At 39.8% G+C, this 12,839-nt stretch overlaps 1 protein-coding gene across 3 annotated transcripts in view; it reads left to right on the top strand.

Moving 5' to 3' along the window:
• The window catches only part of FAM72A (family with sequence similarity 72 member A), a 21,005-nt gene extending 12,736 nt beyond the window's left edge, over positions 1-8,269 (top strand). For 2 of the 3 annotated variants that reach the window (XM_023186959.2, XM_023186960.3), the window contains one exon: positions 7,071-8,266. In XM_023186959.2, coding sequence (XP_023042727.1) covers positions 7,071-7,165 — 95 coding nt within the window. In that variant the 3' untranslated portion in view covers positions 7,166-8,266. Of the gene's footprint in view, positions 1-7,070 lie in introns of all 3 variants that reach the window. The other variant, XM_023186958.2, reaches the window with a different exon arrangement.
• The last annotated feature ends 4,570 nt before the right edge of the window (positions 8,270-12,839 follow it).

Here is a 12,839-nt window from a genome sequence, read left to right as displayed (position 1 = left end):
AAAGAAAGAAAAGAAAAGAAAAATCTGTTGTTTAGTGTAGCCACCTTCATCAATGATCTTAGCTAGATCTTCTAGATAACTTGCTGCAGCTTCTACATCAGTACTTTTTGCTTCACCTGCACTTGTATGTTGTAGAAATGGCTTTTTTCCTTAAACTTTATAAACCAACCTCCTTTATAAACCAAAGTTTAAGTTCCTTAAACTTTACAAACCAAACGTTCTTCTACAGTTTCCTCGACTCTCTTGCCCTTCATAGAATTGCAGAGAGTTAAGACCTAGCTCTGGATTAGGTTTTCGCTTAAGACAATGTCATGGCTGGTTTAATCTTCTATCTAGGTCACTAAAACTTTCTCCATATCAGCAATAAGGCTGTTTCACTTTCTTATTCATGTTTTCACTGGAGTAGCACTTCTTTTTTTTTTTTTTTTTCTTTTTTTTTTTTTTTGAGTCGGAGTCTGGCTCTGTCGCCCAGGCTGGAGCGCAGTGGCTGGATCCCAGCTCACTGCAAACTCCGCCTCCCAGGTTCACGCCATTCTCCTGCCTCAGCCTCCCGAGTAGCTGGGATTACAGGCGCCCACCACCTCGCCCGGCTAGTTTTTTGTATTTTTTAGTAGAGACCGGGTTTCACCGTGTTAGCCAGGATGGTCTCGATCTCCTGACCTCGTGATCCATCCGTCTCGGCCTCCCAAAGCGCTGGGATTACAGGCTTGAGCCACCGCGCCCGGCTGGAGTAGCACTTCTTATGTCCTTTAAGAACTTCTCTTTGCAGTCACAAGTTGGCTAACAATTGGGCATAAAAGGCCCAACTTTCAGCCTGTCTCAGCTTTTAATATGTCTTCCTCACTACGCTTAATCATTTCTAGCTTTTGATTTAAAGTGAGAGACATGCGACTCTCTTTCACTTGAACACTTAGAGGTCATTGTAGGAATATTAACTGGCCCAATTTCAATATTGTTGTATCTTAGGAAATAGGGAGGCCCCAGGAAAGAGAAAGAGAACAGCTGGTCAGTGGAGCAGTCAGAACACAGGAAATATTTATCGATTAAGTTTGCAGTCTTAAGTGGGTGTGGTCTTAAGTGACTGTGGTTCATGGCACCCTGAAACAATTATAACAGTAACATCAAAAACCACAGATCACCATAATATATATAATAATAATGAAAAAGGTTGACATATTGAGAGAACTATCAAAATGTAACAGACACAAGGTAAGCATATGCTGTTAGACTTACTCAATGCAGGATTGCCAAAACCTTCCATTTATATAAAGCCCAATATCTATAGTGTGCAATAAACTAAAACACAATTAATTGAGGTATGCCTATACTAATTATTTTAGCAAGGCCAGGCATGGTGGCTCACACCTGTAATCCCACACTTTGGGAGGCCAAAACAGATGATCACTTGAGGTCAGGGATTTGAGACCAGCCTGGCCAACATGATGAAACCCCCTTGAACCTGGGAGGTAGAGGTTGCAGTAATCCGAGATTGCACCACTGCACTCCAGCCTGGGCAACAGAGTGAGACCCTGTCTCAAAAAATATATATATATATATATTTTAGTAAGAAAGTACACTACCAATTCTTTTTTTTCTTTAGATTTTATTTTTAGTATAATTTTATTAATATGCACTTCAAATATACATTGAAAAGACATATAACAGATACACAAAATCTAGGCTTAACGACATGGTGATATTTTACTAGATTTGCTTCAGGTCTTTTTTATTCTTTTAAGATATCAAATTACCTACTAACTCTCATTATTTTATCCCTGGAACTTATTATTACCTTGAAGTCAGTATATAACATTCTATACATGTTTTTATGCTATTGTCACATACATATACTCATGAGCAACGAAAAATATTGTTCTGTAAAATTTAAAATACTACATGCATGGTTTTGCACTTTATGTATCATTTAATATCGTATATTAATTTACATTTTCAAATGTACTTACACTGATATATTTAATTTTTAAAATTTCTTCTAAGTATACTTTACTAAAAATTGCCCTCCAAAATGGCTGTACTAATGTAGTCTCAACAGTAATGTACAAGTGTCTTATTGTGTGGCAAGAGATTATGACATATTATACTAAGTCCTATTTTTTTTTCTTCTGATGATAAAGTTGGACTCAGTTTCCTAGTCTTCCTTGCAGCTAAGTGTTACCAAAAGACAATACTGGTGACATGAGAGTAGAAGAGATGTGTGGTCCTTAAGTTACAGTGACCAATAAGTGAATCTTCCCCATGTTTTATTTACCCATCTATCAACTGAATGGAGAGTTCTCTGAGGGCCATAAAGAAAGCTGAGCTTCAAGCTGAGAGAAACCGGGTTTCCTGAATGACCTCATCACTTTAAAAAAAAAAAAAAAATGACCTCATCATTTAAAAAAAAAAAATTCTTTTTCCTTGTGTTAAGGTGCTAAGGCACTGAAATAGTAAATCTTTTTTTTTTTTTTTTATGAGACAGAGTTTCACTCTTGCTTCCCAGGCTAATGTGCAATGGTGTCATCTTGGCTCACTGCAGTCTCCACCTCCTGGGTTCAAGCAATTCTCGTGCCTCAGCCTCCCAAGTAGCTGGGATTACAAGCATACACCCAGCTAATTTTTTTGTATTTTTAGTAGAGACGGGGTTTTACCATGTTGGTCAGGCTGGTCTTGGACACCTGACTTCAGGGGATCTACCCGCCTCAGCCTCCCAAAGTGCTGGGATTACAGGCATGAGTCACCATGCCTGGCCTGAAGTACCAATTCTTTTTTTTTTTTTTTTTTGAGATGAAGTCACTCTGTCACCCAGGCTGGAGTGCAGTGGCACAATCTCGGCTCACTGCAACCTCTACTTCCCAGGTTCAAGTGATTCTCCTGCCTCAGCCTTCTGAGTGGCTGGGATTACAGGCGTGCGCCACCGTACCTGGCTAAGTTTTGTATTTTTAGTAGAGATGGGGTTTCACCATGTTGGCCAGGCTGGTCTCGAACCCCTGACCTCAGGTGATCCACCCACCTTGGCCTCCCAAAATGCTGGGATTACAGGTGTGAGCCACTGCACTGGCCAAAGTACAATTTTTAAAGGGGATTTACATAATACTTTTTATATTGCCTGGAGCCATTGAGTTTTGTTATAAGACACAAGTTCTCAATGTCTAACATCTTTTTTTTTTTTAAGATGGAGTCTCGCTCTGTCACCCAGGCTGGAGTGCTGTGGCCAGATCTCAGCTCACTGCAAGCTCCGCCTCCCGGGTTCACGCCATTCTCCTGCCTCAGCCTCCCGGGTAGCTGGGACTACAGGCGCCGCCACCTCGCCCGTCTAGTTTTTTGTAGTTTTTAGTAGAGATGGGGTTTCACCGTGTTAGCCAGGATGGTCTCGATCTCCTGACCTCGTGATCCGCCCGTCTCGGCCTCCCAAAGTGCTGGGATTACAGGCTTGAGAATGTCTAACATCTATTTACACAACAGACCTAGTTGATTTTAAGGAACTTTTCCTTTTTTCCTTTTTTTTTTTTTTTTTTTTTGGAGACAGGGTCTTGCTCTGTCACCCAGGCTGGAGTGCAGTGGCACAATCTCATCTCACTGCAGCCTCGACCTCCCAGGCTCAAGCAATTCTCCCACCTCAGCCTTCTCAATAGGTGGGACCACAGGTGTGTGCCACCATCCCTGGCTAATTTTTTGTATTTTTTGTAGAAACTGGTTTTTGCCATTTTGCCCAGGCTGGTCTTGACCTCCTGTCCTCAAGTGAGCTGCCCACCTCGGCCTCCAAAATGCTGGGATTACAGGCCTGAGACACCTCGCCAGCCGACTTTGAGGAACTTGACAATCTAAGTTGACACTAGCATTCTTAGGTTCCTAAATGCATGTTTTAGTCTCCTTTAGAACTTAAATGTATTTTTAAATATATGATTTGCCTTCACAGACCAAAAGATCATGAATTGCAAGCTAGGTTTTCAAGAGTCTTTAAATCCTCCAATTATGCTTAGATTTTTATAGATTTGATTTTTTTTTTCATCTGAGATTCAACTGTGGCTCTCAATCTATCATTTATGGGGTCTTAATTTAAAACTTTGGTATGTTAAGAAGGCCATTTTCATGTAAGGACTTATCTGAACTCCCCTAAGTGGAACACAGTCTCCTAATTTAAGCCTCCAGTTTTATATTTGTATTGCCCATGGGACACATTAAAGGAAGTTTCTGCTTTGATAGTATTTTTCCTGCTTTACAGGATTCAAAACACAGGGTGGAGATTTTTCAAGTTTGATTTACTTTTTAATATTGGTCAATTTTTCAAAGATAAAAGCCCCGCATTCCTCCATTTGCACTGAATCTAATCCATAAGAAACAGATGTATCACAGGATTTCCTTCCTCCCTTCTTAACAGAGAAAGGAAGGTGCTGCTTCTGTCAGATCCAATCTCTTAGTTTATTTTTCCTCCTTTGAACCAATTGTGCTGAGCAGCTTCATGTCTCTGAGTACTGACTCCAAGAATATCAAGCTTCTGCTTTGTAACCCTAATATTGTGATTTCAAGCAAGATTTTCTAGATGCTTGGTATCAAAGCAAGTTTCTAATGGCGTCACAACTGTCCTTGAATCACCTGAGCCAGCAGTGTCAAAGGAATGCATAGACAAGCTTTATAAATTCTAGAATGTTTAAACTGAAAAGGACTCCCGGAGGTCCGTTTTCTAGGCTAGTCTTCATATGGAGACCTGATTTCCCAGGACTTTCTGGAGGAGCCTTGGGAAACCTCAGCTCAAATTTCCTGAAATTGGCAAATGCCCTCAGAGGCAAAATGGCTTCAGCCCTCCGTTTACGTTTATGGGTTCTAATTTTCACTTTGATTTTTGCCTCACAATTCCTTACAGCTCTTCCTGTCAGCTCTTCCATGACATTTACCAGGAGCAGAACACCATTCATTCTTGGGGTGGGGGTGGGGTAGCGTTTTTTATTATAAGCAATTCAAACACAAAAAGATTATAGAAAATAATAAGATACACATCTGTATCCCTGTCAGCATCAAATACATGCTAACTCCTTGCCAGATTAGATTACAGTATCTCCCTCAGTCAAGTTGATTATTTCTACTGTTTCAACAATGTCACATTACACATCCCTGTGCATGTCTCCATGAACCACCTATGCAAGATGGGCAACTGAGGAAGGGATGAGCAATGGGCTCTATTTGCAACATTTTTTTTAATTCATAAAATGCAATAATCTCCAGAAGTAAAAATAAATGAGCAAAATCTAAACAAGTCAACATAGATTAACCTCAAAAACATAATGAGTGAAAAAGCCAATTATAAAACAATGTGTAGTGTAATAACATTCTATACAAAATTTAAATCCTCAAAACAATAATATATATTATCTGTGTTACATGCATTTGTAGTAAAACCATGCATGGTGTACTAGCAGTGGTGAACACTGGATTCAAACCAAATCTCCAAACGCTGGCTCATTCCATTCCACCATGTGGCTGCTATCTCAATGTGTATGGAGTGGGTATCCTGAATTGCTGGGTCCTCTTTGTGCCCACACTGATAACTGGACAGCTTAAGATTTGTTTTTCTGGCCAGGCGTGGTGGCTCACATCTGTAATCCCAGCACTTTGGGAGGCCAAAGCAGGGGGATCACCTGAGGTCAGGAGTTCAAGACCACCCTGATCAACATGGTGAAACCCCATCTCTACTAAAAGCACAAACACTATCTGGGCATGGTGGCACTCGCCTATAGTCCCAGCTACTCAGGAGGCTGAGGCATGAGAATCACTTGAATCTGGGAGGCAGAGGTTGCAGTGAGCCAAGATTACTCCACTCGACTCCAGCCTGGGCAACAGAGCAAGACTCCGACTCAAAAAAAAATAAAATAAAATAAAGATTTTCTTTCCTTGTGAAGTTAATTGGCTATCCTAGAGGTCAGTTATTTTCCATTTAGTGCTTTTAACTTATAATTTATATATGCCCAGAGTAATAAACTTGTCATTATCCTCTACTGTATGTTTAGTCATTTACTGTATACCCGTGCTGCATTCTTCAGTATGAAATCTGACTATTCTTTCTCACTGAAGTTTTTGATTATTCTTTTGTTTATTATAGTGACTGCTGCAACCTGGCCCTAAAGTTTAGGTTACACCTCTGCCTGTGGAGGTGTATCAATAGGTGTATCTGCCTATCAAGATAGGTGTATCTGCCTATCTTGATAGGTGTATCAATAGGTGTATCTGCCTATCAAGGATTGCAGTTCATATTATAACTGGCTCTGAACCCTTGCTTTTTTTCTGAATCAGAAAAATGGCACCAGCTACTTCTCTGCTTATTGAAGGGATGAGGAGACTTATTCAGGACTTTTCCCTGAACCCTCCAAAGAGGCACTTAATCTAAAAGGATCTTGTGTGATCTCCATTCTTAAACATCATTAACATAGATCAGAAAATTATCAGTGTATAGTGATTATGGTATAATGCAGCTGGAGGCAGGGTTTGAGTAAATGGATTCCTGAGAGCCTTTTGAGCTGTAAAATTCTATATTTCAAGCCCTTGCTTAAAAGGATTTAAAGAATGTTTATGTCCTACCCCTTAAAAAAAAGTGTTTGCCAGGCATGGTGGCTCATGCCTGTAATCCCCAACAGTTTGGGAGGTCAACGAGAGAGGATCGCTTGAGCCCAGGAATTTGAGACTAGCCTGGGCAACATAATGGAAACCTGTATCTACAAAATAAAATTAGCCATGTGTGGTAGTACATGCCTGTAGTCCCAGCTACTTGGGAGGCTGAGGTAGGAGGATCACTTGAGCCCTGGAGGTTCAGGCTGCAGTGAGCTGTGATTGTGAACCATGATCCTGCCAGGCACTCCAGCCTGAGCAACAGAGAGAGAACTTGTCTCAAAATAAATAAATAAAGTTTATGTCCTAGATGGATAATATTAGATAATTTTATTTGCAGTACATTCTTTAATAGCTACTCTTTTTACTGCTAACACTATGGTTTACATAAGAATATTAACATGTAAAGTTTCATAATTTGTGTTCTGAGTTAGTAGTGAGCATTAAAGAATTTTATGACTTTTTATTTTCAGGTGTAAACGTCCTACTCTGGGGCAACTTGCCAGAGATAGAAGAGAGTACAGATGAAGATGTGTTAAATATCTCAGCAGAGGAGTGTATTAGATGAATGAAATTATGATATATATGATATACAGATTTTTTTCTATTTAAAAATATATTAATGGGTCAACTTTAAAATTGTTAGTTTGCCAGTGATCTTTTTTGGAAAACAAAAATGGGGTGTTTGTTGATTTATTTATTTTGTCTCTAATTAATTACCTCAGTTTGATTGAAGCCAGTGGAGTTGTGCTTTTCCTCTACTTCTAAACTTCCTCTCCCCCACCTTCTTCTGCCCAGTGTAGGTGTATTCTTAAATTCAGACAGGAGAGGATTCTTTCACATATCACTCAGTTACCTCCCAATCTGGGGGGAGTTTTTCTTACAACTTGATACCAGATACCATTAATTTTACATTCCCGAATAAAGGCCTAGTGCCCACGCATATTTCAACCATGCATATATCAAGCTCAACCGAATTTGAATAGGAGATTTAAAACACAAGCTGTTAGGTTTCCATGGGCACTGGTTCTCATAGGTTCTATTGGTGATAACTGCTTTAATATGGAGCAAGAGTTTGTGAATCAGGAAATAGAATAAATTAAAATTTAAAATATATGGAGGAATCCTCTTGACTGCTCAGCATGATGTTAGATAAATGAATTTGTCAGAAAATATCAGTGTACACTGTTTACCAATGTTATTTATTTACATTATTCTAAAGCCATTATGGATACTGTATGATGAGAGCTAAACCTAAATAAGTTATCCTGTTCCCTAGGACTTTCTCTGTAAATAGCAAATTTTAGATGAGTAGGCTGTCCTAAATCTTAAATCGAAAAAAACTAAAGAAGCGATTTGCTTAAGCCATTGTACATTATAAAGAGCTGTTTCGCTTTGCTTTGCTTTGTTTTGTTTTGTTTTTTTAAAGCTGTGCTCAGAGCCACAAAGGAATAGGAAAGTAGGGTAGTGTTGGATTCTGGTTTCATTTAAAGCTAAAATAAATGTATCTCTTTAATATCTCAGTTGTAGGGATTTTGTCAATACCAAAGCAGACTGAGTTGTGGTTTTGCAAATAAAGTTTTTTCTAAAAATGACCATTCTTCCTTTAATTTTTTATTATACCCACTTATCATATGTAAAAGTATAAAGAAATAGTACTTAAAGTATAGAATATAAGGCTAATGTTTATTGAATACTTACCATATGCCACATGCTGTTCTAAGTGCTTTAGACATTTAACTCCACACAACAAACCTATGAGGTAGGTACCATTATTAATCCTTTTTTTTTTTTTTTAACTGGTAAATCAGGTGAGACAGAGAGAAGTTAAGTAACTTGCTTAAGGTAGCATAACCGGTCAGAGTGCTCAGACAGAAGACTGACTCCAAAAGCTCCTGCTCATGTGAATTATTTATGGTCTTACATAGCCAGGATACCTGCTGGGTAACTAACTACATTGTTATGTGCCCTAGATGAGGGCAGAAGTGACTGATTTGAAGGTTGAATAAACTCATCAGGGTCTTAGGGTATAAGTGACCTGAGGGCATTGAAAGAATCATTTGCCACAAACCAAGATAAAAGGTGCTTCAGGAAATGCTATTACTCCCACCTGGAAAACTTTTCCAAAAGTCTTTCACACCAACCATTAACACTGACAGAAGGCCATCAAAAGAACCAATGAAATGAGTATGGAATAATTTGGTGATTTGGTTTTTTTTGGGGGGGGGTGTATGTGTGTGTGTTTTAACCTCAAGTTCTTAGGTGGGCATAATCTATAAGAGAAAAATATATATATACTTCTTTGGTTAACTTGTTCAACTAGAGAAGAAAAGTTTACTACTAGAATAGGAAATGTGGCAAGTTTAAAATTCAATAGAGTTCGTCTGGTTTCCGTTCAGCTCACGCCTTCAAAGGCTATGGTTGACCGAGGGTCTCTCTGAAGAGCAAAAGCAAGACAGAGGTGCACTGATTGAAGCAAGCCCCAAATGTGATTCCATTCCAGCTGGGGAATATTTCAAATTACTCAACTACCTTTGGCTAACCGGATTATGGGAAAGCCAATTCTAAACAGAAAACTGATTAATAAAGTTTTATCTAAAGAAATATATTCATGACACTAGTGTGGTTTGAGGGTTTTTGTTGTTATTGTTGTTGTTGTTTTCTTTAGAGACAGGGTCTTGCTTTGTTGCCCAGGCTGGAGTGCAGTGGTGTGATCACGGCTCACTACAGCCTCGAAGTCCTGGGCTCAAGCGATCCTCCTGCCTCTGCCTCCCCTGTAGCTAGGACCACAGGCATGCACCACACCTGGCAAAATGACACTGGTTTGTGGGGTTTTTTGTTTTTTGGTTTTGGTTTTGATTTTGTTTTTGAGAGAGGGTCTCACTCTGTTACCCAGGCTGGAGTGCAGTGATGTGATCTCAGCTCACTGCAACTTCCGCCTCCAGGGTTCAAGCAATTCTCATGCCTCAGCAGCACCCCTGAGTAGCTGGGGCTATAGACATGCACCACCATGCCCAGCTAATTTTTGTAGTTTTAGTAGAAGCAGTTTTGCCATGTTGGCCAGCCTGGTCTTGAACTCTTGGCCTCAAGTGATCCACCCGCCTCAGCCTCCCAAAGTGTTGGGATTACAGGCATGAGTGTGAATCCAACACTGCTTTTTGTTTTTGTTTTTTGCTTTTGTTTTGTTTTGGTTTTTTGTTGTTGTTTTTCGTTGTTTTTTGAGACTGAGTTTCACTCTTGTTGCCCAGGCTGGAGTGCAATGGCACGATCTCGGCTCACCACAACCTCCACCTCCTGGGTTCAAGCGATTCTCCAGCCTCAGCCTCCCAAGTAGCTGGGATTACAGGCATGCACCACCACGCCCAGCTCATTTTGTATTTTTAGTAGAGATGGAGTTTCTCCATGTTGGTTAGGCTGGTCTCGAATTCCCAACCTCAGGTGATCCTCCCGCATTGGCATCCCAAACTGCTGGGATTACAGGCATGAACCACCGCGCCCGGCCTGTCAACACTGTTTTAAATAAAAGCAAATTACATTCACTCTCGTAAGACCAAAGCAGAATCACATATGTGGATTTAGGATATACCTTCTACTCCCATTACAACTCCTAGGCCTAGAAGATCCATCTATTCTTTGGTCCTCTTTTAATATTTGATTCAATTCAACACACCTGTATTATTCTCCAATAGGGTGGCGAGAATTGTACAATGACATGCTCACACTTGCCTTCAGGGAGTACATAGTAAGTTGAGGAGAGGATAGAACTCTATGAGTCCATCTAATTCATTGGGTTTAGTGATTTAACAAAGGCTTGCTTAAAGTGCTATGACTCCAGAGATGAAAGAGCAATCATTCTGAGTAGCAGGGGAGAGTGGGAGTTGAGCAAGAGAGAATGGGAGTTGAGAAAGTTACTGAGAAGAAATGATACTTGAGGCAGGCTTTAAAGCAGTTAGGAGTTGCCAGATGGGATGAGAGTTTTGAGCAGAGGGAATAGTGTAAACAAATTGATGGGAATTTAAAAGTATCTTGCTTATTTGGGAAGTTCTAAGTTGTCCCCATATCTTCCAAGATATGTAATAAGAATTAATTTGGCCAGGCATGGTGACCCGTGCCTATAATACCAGCATTTTGGGAGGCTGAGGAGGAAGGATTGCTTGAGGCCAGAAGTTTGAGACCAGCCTGGGCAAGATAGTGAGAACCCATCTCTACCAAAAAATACAAAAATAAGCCCAGGGTGATGGCATAGGCTTGTAGTCCCATGTACTTGGGAAGCTGGGGTGGGAGGATCACTTGAGCCCAGGAGACTGGGGCTGCAGTGAGCCATGATTGGACCACTCTGCTCCAGGCCGGGTGACAGAGCAAGACCCTGTCTCAAAAGTTAAAAAATAAACAAATAAACTGTTTCTTAAAAAAAGAATTAATTACAAGGTGAGGTTAACAAGGAAGGTTATACGTTATGAAGAATATTCTATACGATTGTAAGTTTAGACTTGGTCCAGTAGCAATGGGGAGTTATTGAAGTTTTTAAGCAGGAGAATAAAATGATCAGATTGAGGATGATGGCTCTGATGGTAAAGTATAATCAAGTTTAGCTTTCCTAATGTCTTTTCTTTGATGCACTTAACAACTTGATCATGGAAATTAAACTTAACTGCCTTTACCCTAAGAACCCATGTAGTTCTTCAAGTTCTCGGAAATTTCTTGGGTTTCATGGAGCCTCTAGTCTGCAGTGAAGCATTGCCTTCCCCCCTCTCCCTTTTCCATTTTGTCATTCCTGCAGTTCAAGGAAGGGGCAGTGAGTCATCAGCTCACCCGCCATGACATTTCTGCTACTTTATCTTTCTCCTTAAGCTAGTTTCTCAACCTCAAACTTAGCCTCTGAGGAGGCATCTTGGGTGGGGCCTAATCTTAAAGACATAAATTTTATATAATCAATGGCTCTGAAAACCAGGTCCTTAAATATTAGTAATTTAGAGAGATTACCCAAGAAGAATGCTCTTTTGACCTCTGAGTCACATGTGGCTGGTCAAGAATAATCTATATTGTTTAACTTTAGTGAGGAAGCGACCATGATATATAAACCATGATCTAGAAAACAACTAACTAACCACAATGCAAATAGGGAGTGAGGGGAAGTAGGTGAGAATACGGATCATATAGTCTTGATTCAGTAGTGAATTGCTCGATGAAAGCTTTCCCTATTTAACATTCCTGCTTATAAAAGGAAATAGTTTCCTTTTCTGCCTTTTTTTTTTTTTTTTTTTAACTTTAAAAGCAGTCTAAACCATAGTTTCTTTCTTGCCTGGTATTGAGTGTATGCCAAATCTACCCTAAACTGCACAGATGGAAAGAATTAGTCTATGTCTGTGGTACCTCTGGGGTTGAATATTTTTAGTACTGAAATCTTTAGCTAAAGATTCCTTTTTCCAACACTCTCAAAGAATCCCTTTATTGTCATCCAATGAAAAAACTTACTGAGATATAAATTAGCAATATCATGTTTTTTATATATTCCTTTACGGTTTATTATGAGTTTTCACATACAGTGTCATTTACTCCTCAGAATAACCTTGGGAGCTATCTTTCCCATTTTACAAATTATGAAAGAGGCCAGGCATGGTGGCTTACATCTGTAATCTCAATACTTTGAGAGGCTGAGGCCAGAGGATCACTTGAGGCCAGGAGTTTGAGACCAGCCTGGGCAACAAAGTGAGGCCTAGTGTCTACAAAAATTTTAAAAATTAGCAAGGTGTGGTGGTGCATGCCTGTAGTCCCAGCTACTTGGGAGGCAGAGGTGGGAGGATCACTTGAGCCGGGGCATCAAGGCCGCAATGGGCTGTCATTGTGCCACTGCATTCCAGCCTGGGTGACAAAATAAGACCCTGTCTCAAAAAATAACAATAATAAGTAAATAAATAAATGAGCAAATTAAGAAAGAAAATCCTGGTTGCAATACCCAGAGAGTTGGAAAAATCTGAACTTCAATTAGGCTTCTCATCTTAGTTTAAGGTTCTCTTCTACCTCCCTCACTCTAAACTGCTATCTATTTTTCCCTCACTAGCTATGAAACTTAGGAAAAATTTTATTTGACTTTCAATCTCAAAGCCCAGTTATTTTTCATTAATCAATTAGTCCAACGAATATTTATTCAGTGCCTACTAGGGTCAAAATAGATGCTGCGGATACAGAACTAAGTAAAAGTCGCTGTTCTCACCTGGAGCCGACTTTCTAGTTGATGGTAA

Source organism: Piliocolobus tephrosceles, chromosome 1 (genome assembly GCF_002776525.5).
Source record: "Piliocolobus tephrosceles isolate RC106 chromosome 1, ASM277652v3, whole genome shotgun sequence".
Taxonomy (NCBI): domain Eukaryota; kingdom Metazoa; phylum Chordata; class Mammalia; order Primates; family Cercopithecidae; genus Piliocolobus; species Piliocolobus tephrosceles.
The sequence above is the reverse complement of the archived record's forward strand: the minus strand, read 5'-3'. Positions and strand labels throughout refer to the sequence as shown.